Source organism: Tauraco erythrolophus, chromosome 2 (genome assembly GCF_009769465.1).
Source record: "Tauraco erythrolophus isolate bTauEry1 chromosome 2, bTauEry1.pri, whole genome shotgun sequence".
Lineage (NCBI taxonomy): Eukaryota > Metazoa > Chordata > Aves > Musophagiformes > Musophagidae > Tauraco > Tauraco erythrolophus.
Window position 1 is genome coordinate 115,627,847 of NC_141466.1, and position 15,597 is coordinate 115,643,443.

Consider the following 15,597-nt stretch of genomic DNA (forward strand, 5'->3'; position numbering starts at 1 on the left):
GAAGTCAGGAGCAGTGGACGAAGCACATGTATGCCAGCTATCATCATTTTTATAAAGGTCCTTTTAGAGCAGTCAGCAGCTGGTTTAAACTAGAACAGAGTATCATCTGCACCAGTTCACATTATGATTGAGGACTAAGAATCTATTATTAAAGTTATGCTATTTCCTACCCTCTACCCCCAGCATGTCAGCTGGCTGTATGGGATGAACAAGTAATAGCAGTCACACTTACGCAAGAGCCAACATAAAATGCTATCCTGGGCTCCCTGAGACTTCCTGAAATCAGTAAACTATCAACTCATCCCTGGTCCTGAAAAAACAAAAACGTCAACCAAACAAACAAAGAGAGGGAACAGTACCCCCTCTTCTGATAAAAATATTCGAAGCATTGCAAATTAAAAGCCGTATATTGTTTGTCTGCCAACTGCAGTGTTTTCTCCAACTACTTATTTTCCCAACAATTACCTTTCGTAAACCCATGTCGTCTTCCTCAGACAAAATTATATTACTTGTTTTCTTTCTCTCCTCTCTCTGCACTCAGCCATTCGTCCGTATCATCAATGCTATTAAGAGTTCCCACATCCTTACTTAGGAGCCTGTAAGATAAAGTTTCTGAAGAACTAGTGCAAAAATCTAAATGTTTGAATCTTCCACACGATGCTTTCTGTAGGTCGTCTCTCAACATGTTTCCTCAGTATTTCTGCTTTCACAATTTAACACTGCATTTTATTAAGAATGTCTAATTTTCTTGTGCCATATGTATGGTTCAGTGCACCCACAGGCACACCTATGCCTTCACAACTGTCACATTACTGTTTTATCTCGAAACTGCAAGAAACGGTCTATAAGGACACAGAACGAAGTTATACGAAAGTAATTTATTCTCACAGAAAGGCCCACTGTTCCTCTTGGGATTTTTTAAGTTAACTGCACAAACAATTAAGGCAACCCCTACTCTTTCCTTACCTACGAATAAGGGCTCTGACTGACACACAGTGGCAAATTAAAAAAAAAAAAAAAGAGTCTGCCAGCTGAAGCAAGCTTCAACTCTGCCAGCTGCCCCTAAGAATACAAGTTGTTGCCCCAATGACAGATGGCCACGCAGCTCACGTGGCAATTCAAGAGCAGCTCCAGTTTTCAGCTGAGCACAATTAAGCCAGCCAACTGCAATTCCCATTTACCTTAATATCCTGCCCTGAAAGATTAAAGTGCCACCGCAACCATATTTTAAGCCCTTCAGTGACTGATCCTTGCCTTGAAGGAGCATCAGCTGGAAGCACAGGACAAATGACAACTGAAAGCAATAACTCCCAGTTCAACCATCCAGTTTTGATCCTGGGACAACCTGAGCAGTAAAATAAGTCCAGAAAGAAGACAAGTATTGTACCGAGAGAGACTGTATAGTTCAAAACTAGACAACCAACCACAGGAAATCAAGAACATCACGTTCAATTTTGTACTTTCCCATAGATGTGGTTCCATGATAAAGTCAAACCCATTTGAGGTTATAATACTGCCAGAAAGGAGAATACAGACCTTTTTCCACCAGCTCCCTCACACAATGGCCAGTGATCGTACAGGTGCACTGTCACTAAAACCAACAAAGGAAGGGGAGAAACAAAGCACCATCGAGAAAATCTCTTTTGGTGGTCTTGTGCAATTACACTGCTTAAACCAACAGTGAAACCTTCTCTGGTGATTTTCAGTAAGTTTCATCACATCTTCACACTTCCATTTCCCACTGCTGAAGTCAGAACAATGGCACTTCACTATGTCCCAAGTGTGCAATGAGGACAGCTACAGACACAACTGAAAGTCTACAAGACATCAGAGTACTGCAGGACAAACATACAAATCAGTAAAACAAGGGATCCTTTACCAGTACGTGAAATTACTCTAAGCCATCACTGGAATCACTGTAAGAAACGGTGGGATAAGAGACATTTCGCCACATCTACTGCTACCCCAATGCAAGACCTTCAAGCAGAAAGGAAGGATTAAAGCTGAGTGCACTGATTAGAATCTTTCCACATCACTAAATGCTTGAACAGCTCTTTCCCAAGTAAACTCTTAGCATATACAAAAATAAGGATTTCTGTGAAGAGATCAGTAAGTCAGGAACCTTCTGGACTCGAAACTGCTCCTTAGCCTCACCCCACCCACTGCATTACTATTACTAGAAATACTAAAAGAGAAAACAAAGACTCCACTGAATTACTCTTACTTTAAAGAAAAAAAAAAAGCACTATGTACACATACATATGAGTCTATACTTAAAAGAAAAAGTCACTGAAAAAAAAAAGTAATTTCTCATTTAATTTAAACCCCCAAGATCCTTAAGTCTTTTACAAAGACTCTCACTAACAGAAATTTATCTAGGTGAGGAGGCTTTGCCAGCTAGGTTTGGAGAAAGGCATACTTAAGGATTTTGTCTCCACATACATGAAAATTATCTGATGGGGGGAGGAACAGCTATGCCTTGGCAGGAAATGCCTCGCTTATCTGTATTACTAAAAAAGAAGCAGGTTGATTTTATTTTTTTAACCTATCTACAAAACCAATACAAGCAGGATTTGTGGATACCAAGTTCTCAAATCTTGCTACTCTGATCTATCCCTCTTTGCCCCTTTCTCAAATCGTATTTGGATTTCACAAACTAGAGGAAATAAAACTAATTTTCTGTAACATATTTGACCATTTCTGCAGTACTAAAGAATTAGGGAGAGGGACAAAATATATATTTCCCAGAAATCCCACAAAAGAAAACTTAACCAGGAGCAAGCAGTTCCCCCAGCCACCATAATGCACACATAGTATTTTTATTACTGAAAAATTATAACCTTTCTGCCAACAGGACTCTACACACAAATATTAAGAAAAATCATAGTCAATGTTTAACACACAGCATATACACATAATTTTAGTGACTACATCTGCATCAAAACATCACAAAGTTACTGAAACAGACCACTTCAGTTTTTCTTACTATTTAAAACCTGCTCATTAAACTTGCTCATTATGAAAGTGGCAATTATTTCCACCATTCAAGTGACAGCAACAGTTGAAAATTTCTGCCTTCCCCGGCCAGTACAGTATTAGTTCAACAGACTCTTATCTGTTTGCTAATAGTGGTAGTCCAGAGGAACGCTGGAGGTCCGGCCTTGCTGCTAAGGAAGAAACGCTGGGGTGGCACCCAAAGTGTATTTAGTCTGAAAATCACTGTGCCCAACTCACTAGGATTTCAGCATGCTCAGTGTTTCAACTACTGTTCTTGATTTCACATGATAGTACAACATTTCTAAATCTTACACAAAAAAAAAAAAAGCAACTTTGGCAGGTCATAGCACTCTTTGTGATCTTGGTCATTAAGACGACTGAAATAAATTAAACTACATAGTCAGTCTGCCGGGGTTTACCCAAGACGGCCATGAATCCACTCTTACAGTATCAGTGGATGGCAGGTATTGCTCGGTAGGCCTTTCAAATAGAGCACTTAAAAATCATTTTTTTCCATACACTATCTATTTTTAACTTCCACTGTATTAATCAGCATAAGAGCAACCCACAGCACAGTTCATGCTCAAATCTCCATTTTCTAGAAAAAGTTATCCAGAAAAACATAGGCTGAAAAATTCATGAAGTTAATGTGAAAAAATGATCTTAAACTGGACTCCCACATAACAACACCACTGAAAAGTTCAAACACAATTTTGTCTAAAATTTATTTTCCATTCTCCTTTTTCCCCCCTTACTCATATTTTTACAAATAAGTTAACACTTCCTTTATAATCACTTCTTATTTTCAGTCAAATTACAGCTACACTAACACAAGAAGCTGCTAAAAGATAAAGTGCTTATTTCAACATTAGCATGACCAACGTATTTTCCTTTAAAATTACATATTAAGGTTATTTTGTCTATAGCTGAAAATCAGAATAATTTCACCTCCTATTCTTCTCTGGCATTTAAAAAACAGGCTTAGATGAGACACAGCTGTCAGAAAATATTATCTCCTCTTAACACTTTTAACATTAAAAAGCTCAGATGTTCAAACGTTTTTTGTCAAAAAAGACAAAATGGGAAATCTAGCATCGCACCAACATGTACTATGACGACTTTATCTTCAGAAGAGAGAGCTTCATTAGACACCCACTGAACCTTCTCAGGTATGCCTTTTTCAGTTACTTAAACCTTTTAAACTAAGGTAAAATTTCACAATGGCAAGCATCCATACTGATACTGTCAAGTGTATCAGCAGATTATTGATCACAAGCTGCTGATCAATGAGCAGCTGCTGCTAAGAAATTTAGCAAGACATGAAAGTATCTAAACTGATTATCAAAGGCCACCTGAAGTCATTCAGATGTTACCCATTATCACAATCACACTCATTCTTCTTCTAATCATCCAAACAGCAACAGTAGCCCAAAGCATTTATCTCCTGCCTTCCCACTGATGCTTAGCTAGCCAAACAACTGCACAACTTATGATGAAGGAGGTTCTCTCAATGACCATCTGAAACATATGCCTTAGAGGCTCAATTACTATATAGCTTTGCAGAAAGTTAAAAATGGAGCCAGAGAGGAAGCTCCAAATGCGGTCATTCTGTGATGGAAAACCTGCTACTCATTTTTATACACTGCAACCACCCTAGACCTTCAGTCTTTCAACTTTCACGGTCATAAAGGAAGGAGCTCAGCTATCTCCTGTCCCCATCCATGATCTTGGGCAGTTGCAGTCAATGCAGGTCAAAATGGAGCAAGTGAAATTCCAGAGTAAACTCTGGTTTATTTTGAATAACTGATCTTCAATGACTCTTGAAGAAGGCGACGGGGCAGAACCTTTTTGCCAAAAAAGATAGTCACAGATTTTACCATCTTCAGAGAAAGGTGCAGCATCACGTCTTGCCAAATACTAATATAATAACAACCTAAACAAAGTTGCTGTCCTTCCTCCTTCAAGACAACAACAACTCAAGGAAATGGCATACATTAATTTGAACAGCTACTACACACAACTTAAACTGATGACCCAACAGCACTTGGGTCATGTTTCTCGTCACTTGCTTTCCCAATAGTCGGGAAAGGTTTATTTGCCAAAAAGCATACGTTTTGTCTTCGGCTTTTAGAAAAATGATTCAAACCTGAAGTTTTCCTATGCTTCTGCAGCATAAAGTTTTCCCTAAAGGTATGCTGAAGAACTTTCAAAACTATTTATTTCTCAGAGGACTACACCAAGGCCTATGTCTTAAGAAGACTGAATTCCAAGTAAAGAAAAAAGTCACAGTCTTCCACTCACTTTCCCAAGTATGAGAAGCTTGGGAACTGTAAATTTTACCCAACACCTCCTAAAAAACTCTCATTGGCCAAATAAGAAGCAAAAATGGGGAGGAAGCTTTATTTATTTGTCATGTACACATAGGATCAGTAGTGCAGTAATTAACCAGATTCATCTGTGAGAGAAGGGAGAATGAGGTAGATTCAAGAGGCAGTTCTGAGTTTCTCTTTGGGAGCTACAGAAAATCAGTAAGGCAGCAAGACAGAGTGGTAGTATCTGACTACTGGAAAGTATTTTCCCATACACATTCAAGTAGTATTTTAGATTTTTAATAACTATTGATGAACCAGACTGGATAGCTATGTATTTACGGCTGCAAAATCGAATTTCAAATAAGAACTAAACACTAAAAAGAAAATCAATTGTTTTACCTTTCATGTCATTTCAAATCAAATTCAAGTGCCATTTGTGGTCAATGGGAATCTTTCAGCTCGCCAGGATTTCAGTGGGCTTTGAATCAGAGCATTCAAAGCCATTATTGCAGTGTTAGAATGATTTCAATTACCAAGCACCTTCTGAAAAAACTCAAAGTAAAACCTACTACTTTAAAAACAAGAAAGAAGTATACCAAGCTACTGTGAAATAAACAACTTATTTGCAGTGTTTTAAAATGCATTAATAAAGCTTTTGTAAGTTTTGCTAAAGAAAAACGCACCTGGTAATTATAACAACATCTGACTGATTTTCAGGGTAGCATCTCTGTAGTATTCACTCCTTTAGCAAGGTATGGTTTCAAAACAGCAACAATACAGGAAACTGTGGTGAAGTCTTCATCTTACTGTTGTACAGATACACCCAAACAAGCTTGGGGACAGAAACTGCGTTATTGTTTTAGCTAAGGCACTCCAGCAGGTCTAACAATCCACGTGGAGAAGGGAGTGCCTTGAAAGAGCATAATGAAAGAGGGTCAAGCTAACTCAAATTACCTTCCATTTGCCACAGGCTAAGAGCATACACATGAACAATTACTGTGAATCAGATACCACAGATCAGCTGACATATGGTAACCTGTCATCCTACAATAACCTGTCCAAACACAAAGATAGCTTGAAATTTAGACTGGCTGTAGAGCTACAAGGCATCCCTATTCAGAAAGCAAGAGGCTAAACCTTCGAACCTTTGCTTCCAGATGCGTAAGCTGAAAACAAGGAGCAGAAGAGAACCCACAAATTGGATCCCTTAAGGCCAGGCTGTTTCCAAACACTAGAAACTGGGATTACCAAAAGGAAATAGTTACTGTAACATCACCTATTCGTGCTAACCAGTCCTTTGGTATAAAAGAATGCATGCAGCACGATGACCATGAGACTGCAAATTCAGCTCTTCTGCTAGTCTGGACAGTGGTTATTTAAAACAAGTGTAATAATTCCAAGTATGGTTGTTAATTTTGCCTTGTAATGTCAATTTGCAGTAAGACAAAACCCAAGCTTTTACTTCCCAACCTTGTTCCCAGGAGTGCTTGTTTCTCTATGCCGTGTTTGGGAGCTAGGAACTAGAGAGTTCTCTGGAACATAAGGACTATCCTTCCAGTGGCCTACCCCTAGAATAACCCACATGTAATCTTACTGTCCACTCCCAGCATTTTCCCAGCCCAAGAGCAATGTCTGATATGAGGTTTAGCTCATTTTAAAAATCAGTTTTTACTAGTAATTGCAAAAGCCATCATCAAACAATCCACCCTAATCCAAACACCTACCAAGGTCAATGAAGTCAAGCAGGACAGAAAAACTGAGCAAAAACTTTGTACGCTCTATCAACACTAGACTGGCACTCACATGGTAAAGCTATACAGCTGAATCAGCTTTTTGGAACACAGAACCAGTTGCACAAGAAGATAAACACCACTAGTATTTCAATATTGGAATATCAATAATATCCAGTATGTACTGGAATTGTATTTCTATACACTTTTGCTGAATAAACTAAGTAGAATCAACAAAATATAGCCGCTTATTAGGAACTAACCTAGGAGCCTCAGCAACAACGTTTCTAGGCAGAAAACAACTACACAGCAGTTTGAGTTCCTAGAACAAAGCAGTGCCTGAACTCTCACATTTAAGACATCAGGAAGGGCCTGACGAACCTGGCCATGGGATGGAAACTGCAGGTTTCTGTTACAATGAACAGTAGGTTTCATTGTTTGTATTACAGCACGTACCGTAAAGCAGAGCCACAGCAGCGTTTCGACAGCTCCTCTCAGATGGACAGGACCATCGCCCATCACTGTGCAAGGCGTGAGTCTCCCATGACGGCTACACCGATCCAATGGTCAGCCATGAAGACGAGAGGCTGTCCCACTTCCTTCCTCTCCCTCTCAACTGCGTATGACCACCTGACGACCACTTGTCTTACACAATCACCAAACTCTGCAGTTAGTTCGAAGAGCTAAACTGGCAGATAACTGCTCAGGGTGTTTTGGAGGCTTAGTTTCTGTGGTGATCCGGTGCAGGGAGCTAAAAGAACATGGGGCTAGAAGCAGGTGACCTAATAATATGGTGAACCCTTCCCTCTAGTAACCAGGCTTTAAAATTCATTATCTTGTCAAAACGCAACTAAAGGAAGTATCTCAGAGGAGAGCATAAAAAACAGTCTCTAAAAGTCTGCTGTTCCAAGTGTTCATCTGTTGCTCGTCTGTGTCTTCCCAGCTTCTACATATGAACAACAACATTTTAACAACTGGCAGTAGCATAACAAGCAAAACTTAGTTATTGAGAAGATCCACAAAAACCGCTATGTAAGTTATCTTTTAAGAAATATTCCAGATTCAGATTCATCTCAAAAAAAGTTCATTAAACTTTCTAATAGGAAGTACAATTTAAATGATAGGAGATTCCTCTGGAGTGTCTTCTTTCGAATCTACACCTAGATCTTGCTCTCCTCTTTTAAAAGAATTTAGAAGTCTTTTATAAAAGTAGCAATATATCATAAAAGCAGAATTATGATAGATGTTCTGCAGTTTCAATATATGTTGTAGCTTCCTTTCTTCTCCCGGACATTTCATCAAAAACAGAAAATCCCAGGCTATGTTCAGATACTAGTTTAGTCCCATGAACAATAATAAAAATCACCAAGCATGTTTCCCCTCCTATTCAAGTGCTCAACAGAGAAACACCACATAAGCAAGACACAAAAGTACTTAACAACCAGAAAACATGAGAGGATTAGGTAATGACAAAGTCAACTGAACAAACCTTTCATTTTCTCAATTCCTGTTAGTTCAGTCATGTTTTTTTCTCTGCTTTGCTCCTACCATCACACATTTCTGATTACTTTTCCTACACCATCTTTTATAATATATAAAGCTAAATATATGTGATCAGCACAACCAAGAACTCTTAGAGAAGCACACTATCTCCTCATCCTAGCACACCAAACAGTTCACAGCCACAAGCTCTAAGAGGAAGTTTAAGCTCTACCACAGGTGACCCACGTTACAACACGTTTGGCGCACGCTCACTCCCAACAACTCCCTCTACAGAAGTGACCCAGGCCAGAGGGTGAGCCAAATGAGCTGTCCTGTCCTCCCCACAGCAGCAGACCCCCCTGGCTGCCTTCCGATGATACCACTGTGCATGTGCAGAGTAAGAGTGCTTAACGTGCCGGATAAACACACGAGCGCAGCAGTCACTCCGCACTGGCACTGCAAATTCAGCACTTGCTGGGCACACCAGATTTACCATGCTGGTGAGGAAACTGCCGATGTAAAGCAAGCTGTGAGCCTGACGTTCCCAGGCAGCTGCTGGGCTGACAAAGTGTTCACAGTGCTCCAATTCTATGCATATACATTAAATCCTCCTTATCCAGTGCACCTAATGTTTATTATGCTTAATGCCCTGCACACCTGCAGTAAAAGCTTTGGTCTGCTCTGTAACTGTGATTCTCCCAGGAAGCACCAGAGCAGGAGGGGGACACAGTACAATCTTCCCCCAAAGGAGAAAGACATGAAACAGACTGCTGTAGGAGACTTCATTACTTCTTTACTTAACACCATTGGGCTCAAAGTTTTTGTAACACAGAAAGAAAATAAAAAAAGATTTGCTATTTCTGGGAAACTATAACAGATGTTAATAGTCTTATGAATGACCAAAATATACCAGAACTATGGGCAATGAACATTACTTTGCATACTAAGAACAAATACACTTGACTTTGATCTCTCCAAAACAGAAAGAAAGCTTTAGCATAAATTTAGGCACTTGTCCTACATGAAGGACAACAGAGGTACCAAGACACTACTTCATACTCGTGATGCAGAATCAGGCTTTGGGAAACTGGAGTTGTACTGGAAGCACCAAGTTTACAGATTCTAAACTTTTATCTGTAAGGCAGACTTTGGAAACTTTTCATTGCAGAAACCAGGATTACATATCCATATGTAAATATATCTTTTCACAGCCTAGGACTTTCTTTTAAGGAATATGGAAAAACCTGTATTAGATTTCTTTCCACCTGGAGCAACTGATGCCTGACTTCTTGACTTCTTGCCATAAGAGATGATCCTACAAAATCTGAAACTAATTTAGTTATTTTGATGCAAGTCTGGGCATTTCCTTCAGAGTAAGAGTCATTTAATACAGTTACTGTTACAGCCCAGCACACACCAATATAAACCTTTTGGTGCACATATTAAAAAAAAAACAAACACCACCAAAACATGCACACGCTTACACACATGCACTTGAAATAGGGCCAAACAAAGACTCCTTGACTTTCCTGAGATATTTATCTCAACATTACAAAATTCAAGCTTTGTGATCAAGAAATTTACTGGAGCTTCTACATGTTTGTGTCTTACACAGCCTAACTCACTCTTTCTCCCAGCCCTCAAGTCCCCTATGCAGACAAATAACTAAATCCATGACCTTGAGTGCTGACAGGCCAGCTAGTTGCTGCTTCTTGGCATGGGTAGAGAAGGTAAGTTATAAATGTCTTTCTCTCATTGTCTTCTTCCTCTGCGCAGCCAACAGTTTCCACAGAACTTAAGAACTGCACACCCCTTTGTCAAATCTGCTTGAAATGAGCTATCAAGTTCAGAAGTTGCAGAGTGACAGACAGACTGTACGGGTGTATAAGTCTTGTTTTCTTTGGAAAATACATTGGAGGGGGAAGCAAACTTGCAAAGTAGGTTTACAGGCTTTATGTATTAAATATGTCCCAGCTGAAAAAGTATTGACCCAGCTTAACCCAATAAATCGGAGCTGCTACAGTCCCACCACACCCACAAGCACTCAGTGTTATCCCTTCCCTTGTACCAGCACTTGTGCCAAAAATCAACCTGGGGAGAAAAAAAAAAGGCAGTTAGCATTTGGCGCAGGCAGCTCGGGAGCCAGCTCACTGCCTTGTCACATGGACACCACCACCACGTAAAAGGAACGCGCAGGATTGTGGCAGACGCAGCTGCCATGGTGCTACACATTCAGTACTTAACAGTACACAGGATCCAAGCCTAAAAGCACTTAATGCTGGACTTAAAGCTCAGAACCTCATTACTACAATATCCAGTAATACACTGATGGTATAAAGAAGCACATGCGCGCTAACGTAGTCATTATTTTGAGAAGAATAGAAACAAGGAAGAAAAAAATTCATATGTAATAGCTCTGAGGTTGACAATTTTAGCTGCCTTCTAGACAAGATTTTTTTTTTTTTTTTAAATAAGTGTCTAATCTCGTCTTCTTTCTAAAACTGTAGACAAACCTATACCCTCAAGGAAAAAAAAAATAGCACTGTAAGTAAACACAGGAATATTTAAACACAGACATCACCCAGTCCAGACTTCCTTTTGGGTAGACCATTGTCCTAAAGAAAATGAAAGGACCCATCTATTCTGTATCCTTCATGAAGAATTCCAAAACCACTGAGTAAACCACTGGCAACCCCACTGGTGAGTGGGGAGACATCAGGAGGGAGAATGTAAAACAGAAGTACCATAGTGTAGCAGAGTGGCTCATTTAGATGGAGGGAGGTGTGAACAGCAGAACATAAGGCAAAACATCTTGGGAAGTATATCCTGATGACATCTTATCTTGACTGTACAACACAGTGAGTTTGGGGAAAAGAATTTTTCATCTTCAATCACTTATAATAATCACTCCCTTCCCCACTAATCAGAATATAGGTACGCAATCATTGTTTATCAACATATAATATAGATAGCATGATCATAGATAGCATAGATCATTAGATCTATTCATACTACATATAAAAAATAAATTAAAATAAGAACTGCTTCACAGTATAAAACACAGTTTTGTATTATTTTTTAATCCCTTACAGGGAACCTCTGATGGAGGATTTTTATAAACTCATTTTTTCTAGTGATCTATTTATTAGTAACAGGAGTCACAACTTGATTTTTACCCAGTGGTGAAAATGTAACAGCTGTTACAGTTGAAAAACACTGTCTACTTACGCAGCATTAAATAATAAATAAAGCTCAAGACTTAATATATGTTTTACTAAGCAATCTACTTTAATGATATGAAACAAGAAGTTCCAAAGATTAACTATGTGCTACATTATCAACTCTGTTCCATGATATTTGTTCTTATAAGTACTGTGCTGTAATATGAAAGAAGAAATTAATAATAACAAAGAATAATTTTCATTTAATCACAGCTGCACTATTCTTAAAAAAATTTAAATCTGAGTTTAATAGAAACCTTTTCTTAACTTACACTGCTTCTTTTGTAGAGTCTTTTTCAAGATGACCTACATCGCTCGAGAATAAAGGTGAAAAAAGTCACCACCGACTTGTGTGGTATGGTCTTAACCCTAGTATATTGGCTTATCATTTAGTATCATTATTCATCATCCTTTACAGTAACAGCCCTGCACAAACCCATCAAAGTCACAGGTAAAACTGGCATTAGCTTTCGGAGATAGTGGATCAGACTTCGCAAATTCTAAGATAGGAACAGGAACTGCACTAGAGACACCCTAAACGTAGACAGTAGATATAACATTAATAACAGAAGACTCTAATGATGTTGATGCATTTTTGGGCAAGTCAGACCTAGCACAACTGACCTTTGAAAAAGCAAGGAAAAAGCTAGCAGGGATCCATATGGAATGGTAGTTTCAGCAAACTGTGGAACTTGATTTTGTTACAATTTTATCACTACTGAGTGGTAAACAGCAAGGAACAACGTGAAAAAAAAAAATGTGAATGCAGAGTTCCACAAAACATCAGAGTAATACAAATACACTGAAGCCTCGTATTTTAACAGAAAAAGTTTCTGCCTGTATCTTTAGCAAATTAATAACACATGAGCAGTTTGAGACAGGCAGTCCAATGTAAAACTGAATAATTGCAGTATTTAATCCATATGCACACCTTTCCAGATGCCTTTCAGAAGTTATATTTTCATCTGTTTAAAAGAAGAAGTAAACTGTGGGCCTGACAAAATTCTGTATTCTGTATATGGAACATCGATGATGAAAATCCTCAGTGCATGTCGTTGAGGGGAGGAAGCTCTTTTCGTTGGGTGGTTTGTTTTTTTTTTTTTTCTTTTTTTTTTTTAAACGTCAGTATACCAGAGAAGTCATTTTAATTATATAATTACTTAAGATTTTGGAAGGTTTACACAAGACCCATAATTGGGCATAAGACATCACATCCTCTGGTTATATACACAGCAATCTGGTCTGGGTAACATTCTTTGCTCTGACCAATGTGTGCGAGGGGGGGGGGGCGGGGGAAGGAAGGGGAGGGAGGGGGGAGGAATGGAGAATTAAAAATACTTCCTCAGATTAAATTTTCTTTACTTCATTTGCTTAAAATGTTTTGATAGCATAAAACGCACTGAAATATTTATCACGATGCATCTCCGCAGTTAAAATACCTTGTTCGCGATGTGATATCCTAGATACTAAAACAAAAGACATTCAGATGACAATGAAGGCTTTTTTTTTATTTTAAAAAAGACATTTGTGCATCTAAAGCTGCACCACGGATCAGTCTCCTTTATCATGTCAGAGTTGTGACAGCCAATGCATAAAAAATTAAAATCCAATCCACCAGATAAGACATGCAAAATGTCTCCTCCAATCCCACCCCCATCTCGCCTTTAAAAAAAAAAAAAGCCAACCCTGCACATACGGAGCACACGCACACTCGCCGCCCCCCCCCCCCCCCCCCCCTCCAAGAGCCATCACTGGGGAGCCAGTGCCAGGGCTGAGGGGCCGCCACCCCCTCGCCCCCCACACACACACTCACTCCCCCGTACCCCAGCACTAGCGACCCCGCTCCGGGCTCCATTAGGGGAAGAATCCCACCTCGCCGCTTCCCCATTCCCTCAGACAATGGTGCTTTCCCCCATTAGCTCCAAATCGTCAACGTTTTTACGCTAGGCCCCGGCCCCACCAGCGCGGGCGGACCCGCCGAGCAGGGCTGAGGCGCGGGGCGCCGGAGCCGCCGCTCCGTTCTGGCCGGCTCGGGGCCGCCGGCTACCGCGGAGGGGGCGGCCGGGCGGGGGGGTGGAGAAGAGAAGGAGGCGGTGTGGCTGAGGTAAATAAATGGCCGATCGGCCGCGGCCCGCGCCCCCCCGCCGGGCTCCGAACTGCGCAGCAAACATTGCGCGGCGCGGCGGGCCGCGGAGGCTCGGTGAGACCCGGGCCGCCGCCCCCGGACACCATTTCGCCAACGGAGGCAGGAAGGTGTCGGCGCAAGTTGCCCGGCACCGGCGCCCCCCCCCCCCCCCCCCAACCTCCCGCCCCGCAGCCCCTCCGGGCGCCGCTCCCCCCGCGTCACCTCTCCCCTCCGCCGGCCCGGGGGCCCAGCCCGCCGCTCCCTGCGGGGAGGCACCGGCTCCCCCGGGCGAAGGCGACTCGCCTTCCCGCAGCCCCCGGGGACGGGGACGGGGGGGGTGGGGGGTTGCCGCTTTCCGTTCCGAAAGGCCGGCGGCTTTCGGCTGCCCCCTCCCCAGCGGGCGTGGGAGCGCGGCCGGGAAAGGGGCCGAGCACCCCGCCTCCCTCCCGCTCGGCGGCAGGGCCCAGCGGCCCCGAGTCGGGGCAGAGCCCGAGCCAAACAAAGCGCGGCCTGAGCGGGAGCCAAGGGTGAAGCAGCCTGGGCTTTTCCTGCCGGTGCCCAGCCGGGCGCGGCGGGGCCCAGCGCCGCCAGCGAACCCTGCGCAGGCCCCCGCTCGGCGCGGCGGCGCCTGGCTTACCCCGATCCCCGGCGGCGGCGGCGGCGTTGTTCCTCTCCTGCTGCTGCTGTACCGGGCGCGGCCTGGACACTCGCCTGGGTCTCCTGTTGGCGGCTCGGACCGAGTTCATTTGCCGACTCGTGTGGGTGGCGGGAGGGGAGGGGGGGAATCCTCCGGCAACCGGTGCCTCGTCGGGGAGGGGGGGAAAGGAGGGAGCCCCGGGGCGGCCGCCTCACAGCAGCGGGCAGCAGGGAAGGAGAGGTGGGGGGGTCTCCAGGCGCGAGTCCCGCCGCCGACCGCTGCCGCCTCCTCGCCGGCTCGCTCGAGAGGCAGAGGAGCCGCCGGCCGTTGGCTCTCCCGAGCGCTGGCTGTGGGGGACGTTCGCGCCGCGGCCCCCCTCCCCGGCCCCCCCGAAAATCCCTCTCTTAAAGGAGCCCCGCGGTCCTGCCCGTCTCAAGCCCGTCGCTGCTCCGTGGCAGGAGGAGCCATTGACACTGCCAGAGACACACACTCGCGGGGAGGCAGCCGCTGGCGGCCGCGCTCCGCCAATCAACGTCTCCCACACAGCCGGCCCTCGGCTGCGCGACCAATCCTCGCGCCGCTTCTATGGGGCGCGGGCTGGGGAGGGGCGGGCGGGCGGCGCGCGCGGGGTGGGGTGGCGGAGCAGGATATAAGGGTCGGGGCGGCGGGGGCGGGGGGGTAGTGGCGGCCGCGCGGGGCGGGGCGAGGCGAGCGGCGATGGCGGGGCTGAGGCCCAGGCCCGGCGGAGGCGGGCGCTGCCGCGGCGTGAGGAGAGGGCGCGTGAGCTGGTAGGGACGCCCCGTGTCGCACCGGATCTGCCTGAGGCCGGTGGGCCAGGGAGGGAGGGGGCGGGGCGGCGCGGCGGGAGCGGGCTGCGTGAGGGCAGCCCGCGTGAGGGCAGCCCGCGTGCCTGTCACCGGCCGGAGCCTGCCCGTGGGCAGCCGGGTGGGAGCGCAGCGGGCGAGGCGTGCGGGAGGGGCCCGAGCGCCCGCTGAGGCCGCGTGCGGCACGGGAGGGAGGGAGGCAGGGAGGCGGGCGGCGGCTGCCGCCGAAATGCCATGTTGTGTGTGCTGTGTGCTCTGGCGAGCCCGCC

The 15,597-nt window shown here is 44.0% G+C and overlaps 1 protein-coding gene across 2 annotated transcripts in view; it reads right to left on the reverse strand.

Moving 5' to 3' along the window:
* Positions 1-14,622, reverse strand: part of FBXO11 (F-box protein 11) — an 80,256-nt gene extending 65,634 nt beyond the window's left edge. For both annotated transcript variants that reach the window (XM_086631781.1, XM_086631780.1), the window contains exon 1: positions 14,505-14,622. In XM_086631781.1, the coding sequence (XP_086487907.1) occupies positions 14,505-14,613 (109 nt within the window). In that variant the 5' untranslated portion in view covers positions 14,614-14,622. The remainder of the gene's footprint in view (positions 1-14,504) is intronic.
* Between the last annotated feature and the right edge of the window lie 975 nt (positions 14,623-15,597).